The sequence below is a fragment of the Epinephelus lanceolatus genome, chromosome 3 (assembly GCF_041903045.1).
Source record: "Epinephelus lanceolatus isolate andai-2023 chromosome 3, ASM4190304v1, whole genome shotgun sequence".
NCBI classification, from domain to species: domain Eukaryota; kingdom Metazoa; phylum Chordata; class Actinopteri; order Perciformes; family Serranidae; genus Epinephelus; species Epinephelus lanceolatus.
The window spans coordinates 40,688,448-40,711,779 of record NC_135736.1 but is presented as its reverse complement, the minus strand read 5'-3'; the positions used below and the strand labels follow the sequence as shown (position 1 = coordinate 40,711,779).

General features: G+C 40.3%; 2 protein-coding genes across 2 annotated transcripts; both read left to right on the top strand.

Moving 5' to 3' along the window:
- Positions 1–7,071: 7,071 nt before the first annotated feature.
- Positions 7,072–16,946, top strand: LOC117254958 (germ cell-specific gene 1-like protein). Its single transcript, XM_033623440.2, has 5 exons — positions 7,072–7,713; positions 12,055–12,102; positions 14,196–14,348; positions 14,499–14,610; positions 15,242–16,946. The coding sequence occupies exons 1-5, from the start codon at positions 7,425–7,427 to the stop codon at positions 15,534–15,536; spliced, it is 897 nt and encodes a 298-aa protein (XP_033479331.1). The 5' UTR covers positions 7,072–7,424; the 3' UTR covers positions 15,537–16,946.
- Positions 16,947–17,765: 819 nt separating this feature from the next.
- LOC117255057 (uncharacterized) lies at positions 17,766–23,015 on the top strand. The gene is made up of 7 exons (XM_033623611.2): positions 17,766–18,131; positions 19,686–19,943; positions 21,434–21,699; positions 21,956–22,017; positions 22,106–22,203; positions 22,301–22,422; positions 22,633–23,015. Exons 1-7 carry the CDS (start codon positions 17,933–17,935, stop codon positions 22,960–22,962), a joined length of 1,335 nt encoding a protein of 444 aa, XP_033479502.1. The 5' UTR covers positions 17,766–17,932; the 3' UTR covers positions 22,963–23,015.
- Positions 23,016–23,332: the final 317 nt, after the last annotated feature.

Here is a 23,332-nt window from a genome sequence, read left to right as displayed (position 1 = left end):
CAGTGAGTGCAAGAGAGCGGCACACACACAGCGTGTTGCTACAACAGCAGGTGACACGTCGTCCATGCTCATTGGAAGCAACACTCTCCCTCAACAATTGTCTTTTTCTCATTTGCTGCTACTGTACGTAAAGCCCGGACGGCACGCCATCCCAATCATAAAACCACTCACACACCATCTACTGTCACTGTAAGCTGATTCCAGAGCACCCAGACAGTATGATTTCGAGGATCAGTGAACGGCAGATTATGAAGACTAATCCTTGGGGGCTGTCTGTTTAGAGGCAAATTCTACTCTTAGCAGCTTTAAGCGGAAGTTGCCACTGAAATACAAATGAAGTCTGTGTCTATCAAGAGCTTAGGCCTGACAATGTTGCACTGTGAAGCCACATATGCTCCAAAGGTATTCAAGACCAAGTAAAAGGATGCAACGCAACGGCTCTTAATCTCCTCTGACATGGATACTCCTGCACAATACCAAAAGCTCCTTTTAGGTCCCAGTTTGGTGAAGGCTGCGTGACATCTGATGCCGCACTGTACATGGATATGAAATGATCTCATAAAGGGGAAAAATAATCGTGTCCTCATTTTAATCTGCGTGTATATATGTTTAGCCATCTTGATGCATGCAAAGGTTGCAGCTGTGCATGTTTGATGACGTTCAGGGGACAAAAGGACATTAGAGATTCTCCCAGCACACTATTCTTTTTTTTTTTTCTTCGGTGATCATTCATGATGCTCATGTCCATGTGATTCCCAGGCTTAGGCAAAGCTGTAAGGAAATGTGTTGTCTTATTATCTCCCATCAAATCCTAACGGATCAGTTGTCGTCCAGCAGCCAGAGAAATCCATTCAGGCTTGTGTCTCAGATAAATTATGTAAGATTTCTATATGGAATATGCCATAGCATGTTTATATAACTGACACAATACTGTAGTCAGATAATGTCGGCCATAAATAGTAAAGTTCTGTTCCTTTCAGCGATTTAGATTATAGGAGCTAAAAGTTAAGTCTGAATGTATATTAATATTGTGTGACAGTGTACATGTACCATTTTTTAATCCCACGGCAGCTCGCAGCCACAGATGTATGGCCTAATACTCCCCCTAATATGACATTAAACTCCAAAGGACCATCCCTTTTAATAATAATATTAATAATAATAATCATATTGCAGATTTCATAGGATTAAGTGCAGCAAAAAATAAAAATGGAAAGAAAAAAGTGCACAAAATAGAGCCGGGACGTACTATTGAAACAGGAAAAAAAAACAATGAATGTATATGTAGTAGAAAATGCCATAAGCAAGTCAGCAAACAGGTAAAAGCAAGTTAAAAGAAAACATGTTTGAAGTTTGACAGTTTACAGAAACCACCCTTAAATCTCCAGGTAGGAAACTATTACATAAAGCATGAAACTTTTCTGAACACAGTGCAACAACAACAGTTTGCTGACAATGTGTGTCAAGTACATGGTGAGAATATGGTCGCAAACCTTTACTATCAAAATAGCATTTATAAAAACATAAAAAACTAGAAAGAAAAAGGGGAGGAATAAAACAAACTGAAATTAAGATATTCAAAAATAGCCGTTATTAAAATGTATAAAAGAAAGGGTTAATCATCCGCAGTCCATTGTCTTGATCCTGTTTTTCTTGTTAATTTTGTGTCATCTTGTGGACTTTGTTTTTGGGTTTTCTGTTTGTGCTCTTCCTTGTTTCATGTCATTCATCCATGTTTAAGCTGTTTCCTGTTTTATTTTGTAGATTCTCTCATGTGTCACATCCGATTTTACTTCCTGTCCTTGTGTATTTTCGCGCCTGTTTTCTGTCACACCTGTCTTCATCAGTCCCGTTTGTCCTTCTCTTCACATGTTCTGTATTAGTCCTGTTTGCTCCACCCTAGTGTTCCCCACCACACCTTTGTTATAGGCCAATCCCCATTTCCCTCCTTTTGCTCGTGTCCTCCTACTCCAGCTGTGTCTTGTTCTTGTGATTAGTTTTCTGTGTATATATACCTGTGTGTTTCCCTTTGCTCCCTGTCAGTTTTTTTGTGTTCATCCCAGTGTTCATGGTGTTGATTCTTCCTACTCTCTCATGTGCTTCCCTGTGTTGTTTCAATTAGTATTGGTTCTCCTGTCTTTTGGATTTTTTTGCTGCCTGCCTGTTTGGATGATTTTTCATCAGCTTTATTAAGGCTCACTTTTTGTTTATCCTTCAACTTGCCCCCTGCTCTGCATTTGGGTCCTTCCTGAACTGATACTTGACATCCATTTCAATACTTCCTTTCAATATCTTACATTTAATACACTTCAGCTACTGCGTCAAACTGCACCCCCTGAACAAGTGTCCATCAGGTTAGGAACACCAACTTGCGGAAAGCTAGTATTTGCTTGGCAGCTAGTGGCACTGTCAAGTGTCACCAGCTTTACATCTAGTTATCTACATTAGTGCTGCTAGCTAAAGTGGACAACTTGGCAGTTTGATGTTGAAGTGAGATGGAAAAGCCAACCAAAATAAGCTGCATGGTTGAGAAGAAAATGAGGTTTCTGGGGAAATGGATTAACTCCTTCATAAAGCGGTCTGCCTAATCAGCAAACAGGTGAATTCGGTCGTCAAGGAATTCAGTGTCAAACGCCATCATGAGACCAATTATATGTCCTTCAACAACATAGGGTTGAACAGTTTCAACAAGACTTATCTGCCGAACTGTCAGTTTTCACAAATCTTGTTAAAAGTATTGAAAGTGTAACACAGGTGAGCTATGTGGTAGCTCACGAAATTGCAAAGCATAGTAAAGAGTTCAGTGATCGTGGGTTTGTGGGGGACTAGTTGGTGAAAGTGGCCGATTTCGTATATCCTGAATCCTACCTTGGGACTTGGTCATCAAAATTTTATTAACTCCTGATCTAAAGATTACAGTATTTCAAGATTTCATGAAGTCAGATGTGGCCCCCACTCTAAAGATTCACACAAATTTAGACTTCAATGTATATTAAATCTCACTTCATGTAGTGTTTGCTCTGTACGTAGTTCAACTGCCTCTTCTGATTCAAAATATGTCTAGCCCCTCTTTCAAACATCTAAAGGGTGCTTTGGAAGAAGAACTGGGAATGAGGTTACCTGATAAGACCTGGCGATCCATGAGTGAGAGAAAATAAGTCATTAATTTGTGTGAGGCATCATATACTCCAGTTCAAAGTGTTCCACCATTTACATCTCTGCAGAGGCAGACATGCCAGACTGTGCCCTAAAGCCTGATTTATGGTCCTGCGGCATACCTACGACATACCTACATCGTTGCCGTGACGCCGTCGTGAACCCTTCGAACTTCTCCGTCACTCCATTTTGTCGCGGTGCAATTCACCGCCAGAGCGGTAGGGGGCTGCGTTCCTTTCCTGAATGGTTATCACCGTTTCTAGTTGATTCTTTGTTTAGCTTCCGGCTTTTCCGGTCACAGTGAACAATGGCGACAGAGAGAGAGAGAGTTGAAGTTGTTGGATGTCGAAGAAAGTATGTTAATACTGCAACATCTACATCGCAACAGAAGATGTTTAAAGATGGCGGGGATGGCGCAATCTGGAAATATGGAACCGGAAATGCGTTGCTACCAAGCAAACCAATCATAACCCTCTCGGTCTGCGCTGGGTCTGCGTCGCCTCGACGTGTAGTTTCATTTTTTGGGAGGTGCACGTCAGGCTACGCCGAGGGCTACGGCGAGCCTCCTGCGTAGCCACGTACCCTACGACGTCGGTACGTCGTTGATTTAATGCAGAACCATAAATCAGGCCTAAGGTTGACCCCACCTGTCAGAGGTGTCATTCTGCCCCCGCTACCCTATACCACGTTTTTCTCCTGACATTCAATTGCCACATTTTGGTCATCTACATCTGAAACTCTTTCACTGATGTTCGGTCGTAATACACCACCGGACCTTGTAACTGTTGTGTTTAGAGCAGCTCCAGAAGGCTTGTCCCGTTCAAGTAGCCGATCAGACTCCATGGCTTTTGCGTCCCTTCTGGCCCGCCAACTAATTCTCCTGACGTGGAAGGACAGGGCTCCACTTCCACATGCCCGTTGGGTCAGAGAGGTGACAGCACACCTAAAGCTAGAAGAGCTGAGATAGGCATGGCAGCACTTCTGGACTACTTTAACAACCTTCCATGTGCCAGGTTGACTGAATATGGCCTTATCTACTTATGATTTGTTTATTTATGTCTTACTTTACCTTACCTGCTTGTTCTTGTCATTACTGTTTGTCCATGTGCTTTGTTCCTTTTGTACAGATTACCTGAACAATTCATTAAAAGCAGTTACAATAAAGAACTGAGTCTTCTGAAATGTGCCAAGCTGAATTATTCTCCCACTAAAGGCTTTGGTGGACGTGTGAACACTCATTTCCACAGACTGCAGCAAAGGACTGAAAATGTGTTAACTCGGGAGCAGGGATTAACTTCCTGTTATTGCCACGAATTCGGGAGACAGCCTATCACGCTCCTCATGGACGTCATAAGCAGTGTTTACCAGTCAGTGGCCAAGTATTCTGACTTCCAATGTGCTGCTGATATTCAATAAGACTCTTGGGCAGCTGTTGGCAGAGACCCACTGGGTGATTTCAGGACATGGGGCACTTTTTGAAGCTTTGAGATGTGTGTAAGGGTTTACTCACAGAGTGGGAAGTGACAACTTACCCCACAGTACTTCAGTGGATCGTCTCCTGGAATCGTTTCAACTGTTCGCAAAGCAGTTCATCAAATCCCATCTGTTATAAGCCTGTATAATATGAAGCAAGTGGTGTTAAAGTGGGAGGTTTAATCCCTTGTAATTGCAGCAGCAAATGTGCCGCTCACCCCACGATCACCTTTACGTACAAGACCAAGCCAAGGTGGTAATTACCCCCAGTATCACCAGCAGCTTGTTCAGCAGTATTTGGGGCATTTTGGTGGCCTGATTTGTCAGAGCCATGTCGAAGTGCGGCTTAGCCTGTGGGGCTGAACATGAAGGCATGCTGCTGAGGTAACAGAGATGTCAGGCCTATCTTGGCCTCATTTACTCCGGGGTTGAAAACACTGTTTGCACAGAGGCTCAAACGATTGGTATTTTTAGCTCATTCTCCAACAGAAGAATCGCAGTTTCAAGGGAAACGACTTTGAAATGCCAACATTTGTGTTTTCTCTGCAAAATTCAGATTAGACGACGTTCTCTGCAGACTCTCAGACTGGTGGAGTCATCTCTTCCTCTCACAGTGTGTAAAGCTCAACAGACCACCATCAGTCTGTTTAGAAGCAGCTCATCATCCTCTTCATGACCTCCCTCCTCACAGATCCGCTTCTCTGCAAACAAAATCAACTCTCAGAAACAAAAGTAAGGACTAATAGAACTTCAGCTGCTGTGAGGATTTAACAAGAAATAGTTACACAGTTGCATTTTATACACTTAATTTGTATCACTGAAAGATATATGTGCCAGGAACATTTTCAGACCTTCGGCATAATTCAGAACAAGTGTCGAATACAATGTTTTTGCTCTTCGCTGGTGGCCTCTGTTCAGGGACTACAAATGAGCTTCTGTATCTGGTGTAATAAACAACACAAATGTCAGCTCACTTGTCACCTACATTTTACAGTTAGTCTCTAAAAACCTTGATAAACTGTTAGCAGACACCTGTATCTGCTCAGGGATCAAATTACTTCATTACTGTTTGAGGGTCTAGTGGAGGATTTAATGGCATGTGTGGTGGTTTTGCATCTCTAGTCTAGTGGTCATGCATCTTTTTGTGGTTTTGATTCTCCCTGTGGTTGTTTTGTGTCTTTTTGTAGTCGTCTGGGTCTCTTTGAGTTATTTTGTATCTTTTTGAAGACATTTTGGGTCTATTTGTGATTGTTTTGTGTCTCTTTGTAGTCATTTGGTACTCTTCAAGGTCATTTTGTGTCTCTTTGGGGACATTTTGTGTCTATTTGTGGTTGTTTTGTGTCTCTTTGTAGTCGTTAAGGTATCTTTGTAGTCATTTGTGTCTCTTTGATGACATTGTGGCTCTAATTGTGGTTGTTTTGTGTCTTTTTGTAGTTGTTTGGTACTCTTCAAGGTCATTTTGTGTCTCTTTGGGGACATTTTGTGTCTTTTTGAGGTTATTGTGTGTCTCTTTGAAGACAGTTTGGTTCTATTTGTGGTTGATTTGTCTTTTTGTAGTTGTTTGGGTGTCTCTGAAGACATTTAGTGTATCTTTGAGAACATTTTGTGTCTACTGTACTTGTGTCTACTGATTGTTTTATGTCTCTTTGGGGTTGTTTGGGTCTCTTTGAGGACATTTTGTGTCTATTTGTAATTGTTTTATGTCCCTTTGTAGTCGTTTGGATCTCTGAAGTCATTTTGCATCTCTTTGACGTCATTTTGTGTCTGTTTTTTTCTTTGAGGACATTGTGGTTGTTTTGTGTCTTTTTGTAGTCGTTTGGATCTCTTCAAGGTCATTTTGTGTCTCTTTGGGGACATTTTGTGTCTATTTGAGGTTGTCTGGGTCTCTTTGAGGTCATTTTGTGTCTCTTTGAGGACATTGTGGTTCTAATTGTGGTTGTTTTGTGTCTTTTTGTAGTCGTTTGGTATTCTTCAAGGTCATTTTGTGTTTCTTTGAGGACATTTTGTGTCCATTTGTGATTGTTTTATGTCTCTTTGTAGCCACTTGGGTCTCTTTTATGTCATATTGTGTTCCTTTAAGAACATTTTGTGTCAATTTGTAATTATTTTATGTCTCTTTTTGGTCGTTTAGGTCTCTTTGAGGTCATTTTGTATCTGTTTGAGGACATTTTCATCTATTTGTGATTGTTTTATGTCTAGTTGTAGTCCTTTATGACTCTTTCTGATTGTTTTTCCCCATTTTTCTGGTCATTTTGAGTCCCTTCGAAGTCCATACCTATTAATTTGATTGACAACTTGCAGGTGAAGGGCAAAGGGAGCCCCTGACACATGGAGCCCCTGGTCCTGTGCCGGATAGGTCCGTTCAGTAATCCACCCATGGTTGTAAGTGATGGAGGGAGGAGATGCATCCTATTGACAGAGAGAGAGAGGGAGAGAGAGACAGAGCGCATCATTAGAAAATCCCACACTTGATGCAAGCGTGCGTCAAATCCTTTGACAACGTGACATCCTATAGGCTGGACACTCATGGGACACCGCGCGTAAAGGAGAAAAAAAGTGTGGAGATGTGAGACTTTGGCACACAGCTGAGCCCAGTGTGGAGACCAGGATCCTGCGCATCAATGGAGACGTTCATGTAGCCTAAGTGTATGGGATGGTGGCTGTAGAGTGCCAAATGGGACCTGCGCTTCACCAGGTGTGTTTGGGAATTAGCCGGGACTCGCGCATCTGCTCCACCTAGCACCCATGAACTTTTCGGTCCTCCGCGCGCCGCTGCACCCTCCTCCACACGGACAATGAAGACGAGTCGCAAATGCAGGAGCCTTCTGTCGGTTACCTTGAACTTCTTCGCCCTGCTCTTCTCCATAACCGCGTTTATAACCACTTACTGGTGCGTGGGGACCCAGAGAGTCCCCAAACCCAAGTGCAGCAAGCTGCGGACGCACCAGTGTATAGACTACGGAGTCAACGAGACGGACCCGAACAAGGTGGTGTACAGCTGGGAGACCGGGGACGACAGGTTCCTGTTCCGACAGTTCCACACCGGCATATGGTTCTCCTGTGAGGAGAATATCCACGATGAAAGTAAGAGGAGAAGGTGTGTGTGTGTGTGATGTGTGTGTGTGTGGCTGCTGGGCTATCTTTCCTTTATACCTCACAGACACAGTTACCTGATGCTCAAGGAGACATTTTATATTAATGTCCAACTTTTAAGTGCCTGTTATTGCAGGGATAATGGTGTCCACTTCACTGGTCTGTCCAGTGAAACAGTTTTAAAGGAGATAATGAGGAAAAAGAAGCAGTTATGTAGAAAAACAGTGTTTTCATATTGACTCAAATTCATTTAATAACGTTTTATTGGTACCATTGATATGAAAATGTACTTCAAAAATCAATTTAGGCTTTAGATAGCTACTTTCAAAGGCATAGCTTTTGGGGGTCCTCCAACAAAACATAAAAATGATGTATTTTTTGCACCAATGTGTGATTTTCCTGCATCAATTCTTCATGTAAATGTCTTTAATGTTGTAAAAATAAAAGTTCTCTGCTATATTTCCTGCTATATCTACTTTTCTGCATCAGTTTATGATGTAAAGTCCTTTGCTATATTTTCAGTGCTGTAAATGCATATGCTGTAAACACTGAAAGGGACGTATACCCTGCATTCCTTCTGAAAACTACACTTATGTCTAATTCTTTGGGGAGTGACCAAAACTGCATCTTTCTCCTCACATTTCACTCCCTCCACTTCACTCCTTTGTTTGGACTGTTACAGAATAAATCATCATCACCATCATCATCACAGATTACTTAGTCAGACAACAGAATATTGTCTAAGCCTACATAGCATTTTCATTGATAACACTGATCTGAAAATCTCTACTACAAAAAAATCAATTTAGGGCCATTATAGCTACTTTCAAAGGCGTAGGTTATGTTTAAATATTAGTGGGGACACATGTGAAATGGGAGGGGTGGGGGGTGGCAGTCCTCCACCAAAATAAATAAACAAATGAATAAATAACCAGACACTTAATTTTCTGCATTCTGGTGAAATTTATGCATCAATTTGTTCATTTTCTGCATCAGTTTTATGGTGTAAATGTCTTTAGTTTTGTCAAAATAAAAATGCATTATGCATAATGCATATGTTGTAAATATTGAGAGGGATGTATACCCTGCACTTACCCTGAAAACTATACCTATGGCTACTTTTTTTGTATCTTTTCCCACATATTTCACACCTTCAGTTCCACTCACAGAATAAATGATTGTCATCGTCATCATCATCATCATCATCATCATCACAGTTGACTTAGACAGACAGCAGACTATTGTTTAAGCCTACATAACATTTTTATTGATACCACTGACCTGAAAATCTACTTCAAAAAATCAATGTAGGCCCATTATAGCTACTTTCAAGGGCGTAGATTTTGTTTAGATATTAGTGGGGACACATATGAAATGGGGGTTGGGTGGCAGTTCTCCACTAAAAATAAATAAATACATTTCCTGCATTCTGGGGAGATTTTATGCACCAATTTGTTCCTTTTCTGCATCAATTTATGGTTTCAATGTCTTTAATTTTGTCAAAATAAAAGTCCCCTGCTGTATTCAATGTTTTGTTTGGCGGGGGGGACAAATGCAGGTGTTGTAAATATTGAGGGAAACATGCACCCTGCATTCCCCCTGAAATCTGCACCTATGACTGCATCTTTTTCCTCATATTTCACTCCTTCCATTTCACTCCTTTGTTCAGACTGTTACAGAATAAAACATCATCATCACAGTTTTCTTAGACAGACAGCAGGCTATTGTCTAAGCCTATGACTCACCATTCACATTATTGAAACGCAAACCCAAATAAATGAAAACGTTGGCCTTTAAAAATCACTTCAGTGACTTTTCCTCCCTCATTTGTCATGATGGAGCTCTCGGTTCAGCGTGTCAGCTCTCACTCACTTCAAATGGAGATTAGTCGCTCTTTTTGACTCCCTTTCATGACAATTTCAGGATAATCGTCGTCCATTTGTATCAGTCTACTTATCAAACTTATCTGGCATGAAATGCGAACAGCAGATTCAGAATTGTGTTTGGACCGGGGCTTTAAGTGGGTGGCTGTGCAGCGAGTGACAGGAGCAGAGTGTGATTGCTGCACAGCTTAAAGCCAAAGGGAAGACAAACCAGTGAATAAAGTGTGCTCAAGCTTCAATTCTTCATTTAGGGAAATGGAAAAGGTCACATTGGAGTGTAGTTATTTAATAAGAAGCTGCTAAAGGGGGAGAATAGGTTGCAAAGGTAACGTGCATCAGCAGGTCAAAGGTGTAATCAGGCGGATTAGATTAGTCCTCTCTGGTTAGCTCACATCAGCATCCATCTGCAAAAGAATAAAACACCACTCTGCCTATAACTGTGATCATGTGCTCATAATACATATTTCCATGATGCTCAGGACTAGAAATAAATCACACATTGAGATTACTCTAAAAGGAATTCCCAGCACATGTCTATCTCATCAAGTGGCTGTACGATGGAGGGGGCTGAGACAGATTGTGTTAATAAGGATTATGTAACAGGGGCCTTGATGAGTTTTTCCTCAAAACAGCTGTTGCCACCCTCCTTCTACCTGATTAAAGTGTTCCACTTACAACAAATCCAGCGACACGCTCCGCTCGACAGATGACAGAAAGAAAACATCACATCTGCAGGAATGTGACGTGTCAAGGGTCATTTTTTTTTCACATCCTGTTTGTTCGATTGATACAGGCTTTCATTACGCCTCGCAGTGTGTTTAAGGTTTGACAGGCACCCGTGTGATCACAGCGCATCTAATATCTCTATCCTGTCATTGTGACTCTGTGCAAAGTACCTGTAATTCAATAGGACAAGAAGCAGATGTTGAGCGGCACTGCCAACGCGCCAGCTGGTGACACTGAGCCAGGAGCCCAAAAAGCTGCATTTCTGACATATGCCTCTTACTCAACATTCTGTTTATTCATTTTTGAACGTATGAACTCTGGATTTGTTCTTGCCGTGTGGTCATCAGTCAGGGGGTCATACTCAGTTTAAGCTGATCCAGCCAAACACACCTGGGCAGAAATTGGGAATTAAACACAGATTGGGACTTGGACTGAGGCTCCTGTCAGTTCAGTGCTAAGAGCATTTATTTATTGGTTATGTTTAATCCCAGACCGGTCCCCTCTAACCTCTTCTACAACTTGTGTCGTCCTCTGAACTTTCCCACAAACAAATTACTCACTTATTTCTGAGCTGCCACATCATGTATTATAGAGTAGAAGCTGAAGATGCCACTGCTACACGATGTGCTAAGTAATGAAAATGTCCCTTAAACTTTCTACTCAACCCTTTGGTAGGGCACGTTTGAGTCACTACATCTTAATGAAAATGTGCGGAACTTAACTCAACCTGATTTGGCCATCTCTACCATTCCATTTAGGCATGTTATGAAAAAAGAAATCCACTACATGATGCTAGTATGACTTTTCAGTTCGCCTCCTACAGGAGGTTAGTGACAAAAAAATTCACTCCAGACATGGCGGCTCTGTGTGGTGGGATTTTTTTTTTGTCATATTATAGTTTAAGAGGCCTTACTAAAGAGATTTCTGTGGGTTTTTACAAAAAATAAAAGTCCATTAAGGGTCAATTTAAAAACAAACAAAAAAAGAAACATGATCCACCAAACATTTCGTTTGCCCCCTTTTGGTGAGGGGAGTGAAGCTAAGACTATTTGCTATGATTTAAAAAAAAAAAAAAAAAATCTGATCATTCATTGTTGTTAAATTATATATTTAATGTCACCATTAAATATATGCTAAAAACAAATCATAACTATGATTTATCTACTGTCTAAAGCCATGCTCAACAATGGCTGAATTGCCATTTTATGGTAAAGGAAGTGATGCTATGATAATAAATTAACTTTTTTGTGACATTAAAAAAGGATGAATATTCACTACTGTTGTTTATACCATATATTTAATGTTATTCCATTATGTATTTGATGAAAAAAATACATCAGTATGATTTTTAACCATTTCTGAGATGTTTTTAAAGAACTGTGATGGTAAATATCCAGAATAAATATGTGGAAATAATACTAGTACTAGCAATACTACTAATTCCATTATAACAAATTGAAATATGTTGGTATACTAACATATTATTAAGTATTATAACAGTATGCTGTTCGTAATTTAGATTTTTTTATTTTTTATTTTTTTTACAAACACCAAGACGTGATATGTCAATCATCTGGTATCTTTTAAAAGGCCTATCTTTAAAAAACTATGCGGTCTGTTTGGGAAAAAAACATTGATTTTTGGTAATATTGTCAAAAGAAAAATATTTTCCTTTTTTTTCTTAGTGTGGAGATTATACTGATTTGTTGTTTTTCTGCTATAGGTGAGATGTGCAGAAGCTTCATCGACTTGGCCCCTGCGTCAGAGAAAGGTGAGTGTCCACTGCTCCCCACCAGGAGCTCCAACCCTGATCCAAAGTCCTTTAATGCCACACGGACACTCATGAAAAACAGTTGCTGTCTGTTCAGTAAAGGTCACATGTTTAAATGCTGCCTGAAAGAGGTTGGAAAGGTTTAATCGTATTATCGAGGCATCCTCACTGATCTTCAACAGACGTGGCTACAGGCAAAGAAGACGCACATCTCTTTTCCGAATAAACGTATCATGTCTGATGATCACTTAGACAATGACAGAACAGTACAGTCTCTAAAGGCAAAACCTAACAGAGAATTTAAAGGGACAGCTCACCCAAAAATCAAAAGGACATATTTTTCCTCTTACCTGTAGTGCTATCTATCAGTCTAGATTGTTTTGGTGTGAGTTGCAGAGTGTCGGCGATATCAGCTGTAGAGATGTCTGCCTTCTTTCCAATATAATGGAACTAGATGGCACTCAGCTTGTGGACCTCAAAGCACCAAAAAAAAAAATTACATCTGAAAAACTCAACAGCAATGTCTACCTAACTACACCCACTAACTGTAGCACCGCACAGGAGGAAGTGTGCATCTACTGCTAGCTCACCTAGCACCACTGAGCTAGCTACGTTACAGCTCAACGAGGGGGACGCCATCAATGTTTACATCTCGCTATCATGAGAATTAGTCTCTTGTCCTAGAGTAGATTTGATTTAGGTGATTTTTGATTGATCCTTCTGCACAGTAATATAGTTGGTGGATGTAGATCAGTAGAAAGAAAATAGTTCCCACATAAAACTGCTCATAACAAGGTCAGTGGATTATCTTGAGTGACTGGGTCATGATTTATGGAAAGAGACATTGCTGTTGAGTTTTTAATTTTTTTTTTTTTTTTGGCACTTTGAGCACCACAAGCTGAGTGCCATCTAGTTCCATTATATTGGAGAGCAGGCAGACATCTCTACAGCAGATATCTCCAACACTCTGCACCTCACACTAAAACAATCTAGACTGATAAAGAGCACAGGTAAGAGGAAAAATATGTATTTTGGATTTTGGGATGACCTGTCCCTTTAAATATATATTTTCTAATTAAGTTGACCTATTGATGAACGAAGGTACGACATTAAATATTAAAAATAATGCGATTGTTACCCTATACTGTGAATAGTTACATATCTTCAGTCTGCTTCTCTAACCTCCCACTTCCCAAGTTCAATAAGCACTTAACCTTCATCTTAGGCATTGCCCTTTAATATGAAACCATGGAAACGTGGATGCAGCCACATACATTTGGTGTTAACCTTTAGGTTTTTCAGCTATGTTGTACGCTGTGATTTGAGAAGCACTCACTTCCTGTCTCACTGTGAAGGGATTGAACAGGAAGAAAGATGAGAGTCGGGCTGCAAATCGAGATGCAATTACGTTTGGCTCAATTTGCTGGAAAGCTGAATAAGATTTGGAGTCGAGCGAAGGGCTCTGACATCAGTTGAAATTCAGCATCCTGCCAGTCGGACATTTTACTGTCACATCAGCCCCTGGTAGCTGCCAGAGGAGCCACTGAGATGTTGGATTAGGTTGTAATCGTCCACTTGTCGAAAACATATCAGTGTCTGTTGATTCGCACAATGTCATTATGGCCCCTTTCAACCTCGGCCACTCTGTATCAGTTAACAGCAGGACATTAAGAAGGACATGCATGAAATAACTACACTGTGTACCCTCCATGTAACCTACTGTAAAATATATTAGACTATGATATAAAATATTAAAGGTCTAGTGCGGAGGATTTAGTGGCATCTTGTGGTGAGGTTGCAGATTGCAACCAACTGTAACTTCTATGCACCAAGCATGTGGGAACACGAAAAAGCAAATGGTGGTTGGTTGGTTTGTCCCTCATGAGCTACTGTAGAAACAACATGGCAGACTCCGTGGAAATGGACCCGCTTTGTATGTATATATAAAAAGCTCCTTTGGAGGTAACGAAAACCAAACAATTCCTAGTTTCAGGTGATTATTATTGTTAATTTATGACACATATCCCTGTTAATCCCACATGCTTGACCTTTAACCTTTGACGTTATTGCAATCAAACGTGGCCTTTCTGCAGGGATGCTGTGGCTGTCGCTGGTGTCTGAGATGTTGTACATTGTCCTGCTGGTGGTGGGCTTCAGCCTCATGTGTTTGGACCTGGTCCACTCCAGTAACGTCATCGATGGACTCAAGCTCAATGCCTTTGCTGCCGTCTTCACCGTGCTCTCAGGTAGTCGCATTATTGTGTTTGCACGCCCTATGTGTGTAAGTTAAATGCTTTTACTGTAAGTCTGTATTTGAGGAAACAAATAATCCTATTTCTGAGAAATTATTTGTGCATATTTTGTATTTGACCAACATATTGTTTGTATTATTTCAGGTCTTCTTGGCATGGTGGCTCATGTGATGTACACACAGGTATTCCAGGTCACTGTCAGCCTCGGCCCACCTGATTGGAGGCCCTACAACTGGGACTATGGCTGGTCCTTCTGGTATGATGTATTTATGCTATGTTTGTTCATCAGTATCATATAAAGCACTTCTACATAAATTAAGTTAAGAAGACTCATGCGTTAGGAGACCCATAAGAGGGAAGCCATTCTGCATGTAGCAGCCCCAAATAGTGGGTTGTATCCCAGCTCTCACCTCTCCCCAGCATCACTGTCGCTAATGAAAAAAGCCCAAAGCTCTCATGTTATGGCAGGATTAGGCTTTGGTGTCCAAAGCCCCAGTACAGGCGTGATTGGAATTGCATAAGGGGATGATATTTCACTCTTTTACAATATGCACAGTATGCTGAAAATTCGTTTTAGAGGCTAAACAATTCTTGACCTTTTGTGAGCATTAACCAAACCGCGTGAAAAGTACATGAGACGATGATTTGATTGTCTGATCTCACATGTGGCCCCGCATGCTCGAGGGGAGCGGAAGGACTTAGAAGTGATTGACACTAATCTCAGCAGACAAAAATATTGAGAGAAAAATGTCCAAATGCAATTTGAATTGTGTTCCCACACGGGTGCTCATCATTTTTCATCACCAAAGCCAACAGCAGAGTCTCCACGTGCTGAGATACAAAGTGAATTTCTCATTTTCTTTTTTTGTTGCTTCGTGTTCTATCAGCATGGCCTGGGCATCCTTCACCTGCTGCATGGGCGCATCCGTCACCACCCTCAACTCCTACACGAAGACCGTCATCGAGTTCAGGCACAAACGCAAGACCTTCGAGCAAAGCATCCGTGAGGAGCACGCGCGGGACGCTTTCGGATATTTCCGGGAACACTCCCTGCACTCCATCTCCAAGTCTGTGGAGGTTTATCCCAGCCAGACCCTGAAAAGTGGCAGGAAAACTCCCATACCTGCGGACTCTCTGGACCTGAGTGACATTGCAACATCTTTGGGGGAAGAGCAGTGCTGAGAGCGACAGGACAGCAGGTGGTGACATTCCTCTGAGTGTGACAAGCGCTGTTGTCCATATGTGGTCGGGATGGACAACCAGACAGGATTTCAGGCTGCATCATCAGCTCCACCTGATTCATTTTAACACTGCCTTAATTGTGGGGGTGTTGTTGAAGTTGATAGTCACAGAGCTTCAAGTCACACAGGAGCGTCAAACCAGCTGATAACTGGGAAAAGTGGACATGAACTACTCTCATGGATGACGGTGTTTTCTCTCTCATGTAACCTGCTGCAATGTAGATTTAAAAATGTGAAGTAAACCCATATCAATAGAGCGAGGGTCTCTCAGATGCTAATAGCCTTATTAAACATGCTTCAGTTAATCAATAAATCAATGCAAAGACAGGGTGACAGGCGGTCACTGGTTAACTGGTTTTCATTCATTGTGAAACAAAGCCACAAACACTTACTGCAAATGACGTGCCTACATATATAAACTGTAAATAGGTCGTGGGGTGTAAGTGTGCAGTATTTTTGTACACAGAGTGGCTGTGCAAAGTTGTGCATCATTTTTCTGTTTTTCACAATCAGTCACTTTTATTGTCTCGCGAAGCCCAAATGAGCATTTGCAACACGCTTTTCATCATATCGGGAAAAATTTATAAAGCACTTATAATCTCACAATGATCAACAGTCAATCTTCAGTGCAGTATGTAATTTTAATTTGATGTTTCTGCTTTTGGACGGGAGGGAAATAAAATACAAAGCTGTGAAAATGTCTTTTTTCAGAGTGTTTCAGGTGAATATGCTGCATATTAAAGTTCCCCTCCATTCAAAAATTGTAGTTTGGTTATTACCACTTCCAGGATCTTAATTTCTAATCTGAACATATATGAGTAGAAGTCATTTTAATCATTTCAATCAAGGTTATTACACATTTTGTGGACCATATTATTTTATATGTGTTAAAACAGGACTGAATGGTATCTTAAATTTAACTTAAGAGCTACTGGTGAAAAACAAAGTTAAGTTTGTCATTGTGTGGTAAAACTAAAACTTAATATCTGTAGCACTGTATAAACTACATTATCCCTACAGAGGGCAGTGTTGTCTTAACAGACTGCTAAATTACATTTCATTATAGTGGTGGTGGTTGTATTTTTACTAAGTGACACTGGCTTATTTTGGCAGGAATAGTTTGCTTTCAAGAGCCACTTCTTAAAATATAATCTTATACAGGAGACACTGACAAATTCATTTTTGACTTTCTTTTATCTGCTGTTCATTTCACAGAGAATAGTCCATATAAGATGTTAACAACTGGTGTTTATGCTTCGGAAATTTCATTAGCAATGGCATAAGATCAAGCCAAGTTAGAGAAACATAATGTATGGGAGATTAATGCATTCCCTCAAGAAAAAAAGATAAAAATTTGCCTCTGTTTTTCTGAATTAACAAGATTATCATTTCATTTCATATTCTTGGATTTTTTTTTTTAATGAAAAATAATTCTGCTCTTGTTTTTCTGAATTAACGAGACTATCTCAGAATTTTAGGGATTTTTTTATTGACAAAAGTATGTTTTTGTTTTTCTGAATTAACAAGATTATCATCTGAGAATTATCAGAAAAGTTTCCAAGACAAAAAAAAAAAAAAAAAAAAATCTCGTGGTCTTCCGAATCAGAATCACAAAAGGATTTTCACTGGTTTTCACTTACAGATAATTTTCTTTGGTCTTTTGGTTCATAGATGTAAAACATAGGATAAACATATTAGGAGTAATAAAAAGAGAATAATTACAGACTAGAAAAAAATACAATAAAAATATGACTAAGATCATTTCCAAACATACTTTAACACTACTATATCTGAATTAACAAGGTAATAATCTCGTAAATTATAATTCTTCTGAATTAATGATATTGTTGCTGATGGTGTAAAGTCCACTGAAACGTGTTTTATTGGATTAAAAAAAAAAATGAAAACAGTGCAAGTAATAAATTTGGAAAGAAACCATGAGGTATTGCTGTTGTGTTAATTGTTCTGAGGGTTTTTTTTTCTTTTATTTTGGTTCTTTGCTTAAAAAATAGAATTTTGTCTTACCTTTATTTTATAAAGACAAAGTCTGAAAAACAATTTATATGTTTAATTTAATTCTTTGATAATTTATGTTTTCACAGTAGTGAGACAGAGAGCCCTCCAGGACAGCAGGGGGCGCAGGCGACAATTAATCCTGTGCGTCATGACGTAAAACCGGAAGTGTAACTAGCGCAGTTGCACCATGGTTATTTTATGCTGGTGAACAATACAACTTTAAGTTCCCGGGGAGTTTAAGTTGTTTATCTGCTTAAAAAGTCCGTACACCACCCACCTACACCTTCTCCATATAGCGGTAACGTTCTCCGGTGCTGCGTCATGTCGGGGACGCAGCTGCTCAAACTGCTGGTCAGAGACCGACTGGCGGCGGCTGCAGAGGAAATCTTTGGACTGGTCGAGAAGACGATAGCGGAGTGTCACGGTGAAGTTGTCCGCTCCAAGAGAGAAGTCATCCAGCTGAAGCAACAGCTCGAGCAGCTAACTGTGTTAAAACCTGGAGTAGTGTTAGTCAGAGCAGGTTCGTGCTAGCATGGATGTAACGTTAGCCGGATGCTAATAGCCTTATAGCGTTGCCAGGCAACAGCTTTGCTACAGCCATTGATACTAGCAGATACAGAAGCTAGAAAGGTAGCGTTAGCGAAATAGTACTTCCTGCCTTTATGTGGAAAAATTATACTTTTAGCTGGAGGAAACTGTGCTTTATGAACACCAGTTAAACTACAACCCTTTTTCCAAAAAAGTTGGCTCACTATTTAAAACTTAAATAAAAGCAGAATCACATAACTTGTATGTCCCCTTTAAACCTTTGTCCAATTGAATACAGTACAAAATAAAGATATTTCATGCTTGAGTTGATTGATTTTATTTTTTGTTGTAAATATTCACTCTCACTTTAATACCTGCGACATGTTCCAAAAAAGTTGGGACAGGAGCAACAAAAGACTGACTAAGTTGTGGAGTGATCTGAAAACATCTGTTTGGAACATTCAGCAGGTAAATATGTTAATTGGCAACAGATAAATCATGATTTAGTTTTAAAGGGGCATCCCCAAATCACTTGTTCACAAGCAAAAAACTGTCCAAAAGTTTAAGAACAATGTATGTTGTCCATGTACAATCTATAATATCATTAACAGAATAAGAGAATCTGGAGAAATCTCTGCAGTCAGGCTGAAAGGCAACATTGAATGCCTGTGACCTTTGATCTGTCAGGTTGCACTGCACTAAAAAAAAAACTGTTAAAAGAATATTACTACTATTAATATTATTACCATCGAGATTATTACCAGCACATTGTTTAAAGCAGTCGTCCATGATGGTATGGAGGTGTGTTTGTGCTCATTGCAGCATGGGTAATAAAGCTGCATACAGGTTTTGGAGCAACATATGCTGCCATCCAGACATCTTTTTCAGGGACGTCCCTGTTTATGCCAGCAAGACAATGCCAAGCCACATTCTGCACCTGTTACAACAGTGTGGCTTTGTAGTAAAAGAGTTCAGGTACTAGACTGACCTGCCTGCAGTCCAGACCTGACTCCCTTTGAAAATGTGTGATACGGTATGTAGAACTTGGACTGCTGAGCAACTGAAGTCATACATAAGGCACAATTGGAGGGAATTTCACTTAAAAACCCTCAGCAGTTAGTGTCCTCAGTTCCTAAACACTGACTAAGTGTTGTTGTCACACAGTGGTAAACATGCTCCTGCTCTGTCCCAGCTTTTTTGAAATGTGTTGCAGTCATCAAATTCATGACGAGTGTATATTTGCAAAAAACAATAAAGTTTATCCGTTTGAATATAAAATATCTTAAGGTTTATGCTACATTCAATAAAATGTATATCAAAAAGGATTTGCAAATCATTGCATTCTGCTTTTATTGACGTTTTACACTTACACTTTTTTGGTATAACATTACTGGCTACGGGCTGTAAAGACAAAGTTGATCCTCTACCTTTAGCAAATCAAAAACATCTGGCTTAAACACATCTTACTTGCACTTTTACAAATATATTTCTGTTAAATATTACTGGATTTTAAAACAGGTTGCATAATGTATGTTCTCTGTCTTAGATGCCCAGTCCGTCTCTGGGAAGGTACCTGCTTCATTGCAGCAATATAACATTAAGATGGAACAGATGCCTGTTGGGGAGCAAAAGGAGATCCAAGAGCGCCCACAGGTCAAAGAGGAGCAGGTGGATCAGTGTATCAGTCAGAACATGGAAGTTAACACTTCCAACGGTGCTGAAGCCAAGAGAGAAATGAACAAGCTGAAACTTCAGATGGAGCAGCAGACTGTTTTAAAAGATGGAGTAACACCAATCAGACCAGGTGTGTGTCATGTACAGTGTTGGGTGAGTTACCCTCAAAATGTAATACATTATACTACCAGTTACCTTCATGTGAAAGTAATAAGATACTTTACAATACTACTCTGTAAAGTATTGCGTTACTTACTGCACTGCTATGTGTTACTTTCACCAAAATGACCTCAGAAGAGCGATCCAGCATTATAAAGAAAAAGAGAATAATGTTGTTTCATGGCATTACACTTCATTTCAAACGCAGTGGTGGGGGATATTGCACAGCCGAATGAAGACTCTCCTCTGGAGTGCAGGGCTTGGCCCATTCATGTGTTCACATGCAGTGGTTACCACTGTGTATTTAACTCCCCTTCTTATATATCTAATAGCGTGAACAATTTAATAGCCTAGACCTTTAAATAAACTGAAAGCCTTGAACACATTGACAGGCAGTTAGACAATCAAAGTCTGATAAATTATGAGCTATGGATAAATATTTGTGGGCCTGTCATATGATATAAAACAAACAAATGCTGAGGGGAGCCCAACAAATGGATTGATGTGTAAAAAGTCACCATGATAAGCACAAATTAATACATGAGAGCTGCAGGACCCACCTGCTGGTTCCCAGTGTGCCAGTCAGCTACAACAGCACTGTAGAGAGAGTTATACAGAAGGGGACGGTCGGCATCACTCCATCGTTCTGGGGTGTGTGAATGGGAAAACATCTAATATGCTAAGGCACATTTGACAGCATAACCCAGATGTGTCGATTACCAGGATGAGGAAAAAGGCACCAAAGCCCAACTCCTTGTCTCTACTGCTTTCAAGTAGCCTTTAGATGCAAGCGCAGAACAGGATACGTTGTAGATGTTGAAGATAGGCGAGATGAATGGAAATATTGATGATAATGTAGTCTGTAATGACATGACAATACACAACAACTTTTGGGGCCTACTTTTTCTGGTAGTGCACTGGCGGAAGTGGTGCAATGTGATAAATGAAAAATGAAAACAGTTTATTTTGGGTCATAACACATTACAAAACATTGTGAAAGTAATAATATTACCCAAAATCTTTAATGTTATATTTGTTTGTCACTGCTAAAATGCAGTTTATTACTGTAACATGTTACCCTCAACACTGCCCATGTGTGATGAATGAATGTATGCGTGTAGCCTCGGGTCGGTTGCTTGTGTAGAGTTTCAGGTTCAGGTACTGTCAGCGGTTGACATAACCAAACACAGGAGCTAGATTTGTTGGGTAGTAGTAGTAAAAGTAGTAGAAGTAGATAGTTAGCATCCTGTGACCTCACAGATGTATTTTTTGATTGGTTGAAGAAGTATTCAAATGAGTAAAAGTAGCAATACTACAGTGTTAAAATTTTGGCTAGGTTGTGTTTAAAAGGTACTTTTTTCCGATGCTTTTTACTCACCCGAAAAAAACATTTGTGTCTTAAATTTATACATTTGCATAGCATGAGTATGTGACTGACATATGTGACCTTCAACATCCCAGAACCTCCTCTGCACAGACATGGACTGCCTTATGATCGACCCCTTTCAGCCTGTCCTGAGAAAGACAACAAACTGGTGACTATGATGAGCGAGCTGACTCACCAGATGACTCAGTTTGCTGCTGAGGTGAAACCACAACTGACTGCAATGACCACCAGATTGCTATCCATGGAGGAGAGGATGGCTGCTGTAGAGGCGAGTGTGAACTGGGGCCCCATTGTGGAGGAATCAAAGAGGAAAAGACGGGCACAGCATTCCAAAATTGTGGTAAGAATGTATTTTACTGAGAATATATTAACTAAGCTAACTGCTAGGCTAAAGTAAGTAGCAGATCTGAATATCATGTACACAGCTGAGGGATTAGTTTAAAACCACAGTTAACCATCAAGTTTCACTCAGAAAGAATAATCAGCCTTTAAGCTTGAAAGAAAAAATGATTTGTCATTTAGCATAGCATCATCACCCTGCTCTACGACAAAGTGTGACTGAGCAAAAGTGACTTTGCTTGTCTTGTATTTTGTAGGAAATAGTGCGTCGTTATCACAACTCCCCAGCAAACTGCAAGCACTACAAACCAGAGCAAGGGTAACATTAAGAAAATAGACCTCATGCATTCTGCTGTATAACAGTAAATAAAATCGTCCTCTGATCTGTTTACGTGTTGTTTTCACAGAATCAACTCACCTCACAACGAGGCAGTCACTTCGTATTTGGTCAAAGGTGTTGCTGCATGTCCGGATTTGTACAACGTTGATAATGGCGTTGTTCTGTGTAAGTAACTTTTAATTGTTTTGTTTTTTCCTTTAACTTCACTGTGACTATTTCCTTTTTTTAAAATTTAAAACGTACTCATTGAATTGTTTTCCAGATGCATGTAGGACCTACTATGAGTCAATATGCAGGAACATACGGTTGAGCTACCAGCCAAACCTTGCAGCTCAGGCGGCAGTCATGAAGACTTCAGCCCTGAGTCGACAGAGAAGGAAGAGGGTGAGTTTTATTAGATCAGATTCATTAGATTAGATTCTGCTTTGCTGTCACTGCACAGAATACAAGCTCTGAGACAAAGAAATACAGTTCAGCATCTAACCAGAAGTGCAGAAGAGGCAGTAAAGAGCAGTGTAATGTACATATGTATAATATACTAAAGGCTGAGGTGCATTGAGCAGCACTGATTGTCTGTCCTGATTGTGTTTACAGCTGCTGGAATGCAGGCAGAAAGTACTAGCACCAGATGAAATGGACTTCTGGAGGGGCATCACGATGGATATGATGTCCGATGAGGAGGACGGCTACTCTGAGGGCGTGCCTGGGTGGATTGTGCGGCCTCCATCCTTTCGTAGCCAGGAGCTCACAGACTTGTGTGCCAAACTTCAGAAAAGACTGGAAGCCTGTCCGGAGTACACAGCTTCACATCCCAGACGTCTGCGCATCGGCCCTCCTTCGGAGAGAATGCCACTGAACTCATATGACTCAGAGGCAGCCAAAAGACATTTCAAGGCTCATCTGATGCCCCAGGCTCTGCTGTAGGATAACACTCGGTATTCTTGTGTGTTTTTTGATAAAATTACCGTTAATCAACAGGTTCTTTGCATTTCTTTTCCTTTCCTCAATAAATTAACATTCATGTCACTGATTATAGTGTAGGCCATAGGGTAACAATAACATGAATCAATACAACCTTATCACAGGAATATCTGGTCTTCAGTAACTGCAGTATTTAAGCTTACTAATTATACACATGACTGAAAATTAATTAATTATTATTACTGTAAGGGAGGAGTTTAAACCAGCCCTTATTATGGTGGCCCAGGGTGGCCAATAGAGTGCTGCAGGAATGAGTCCAAAAACACGGAAATGAGTTGGCTTCTCTCACTTCCAGTCCCCTTGTCTCGAAGTC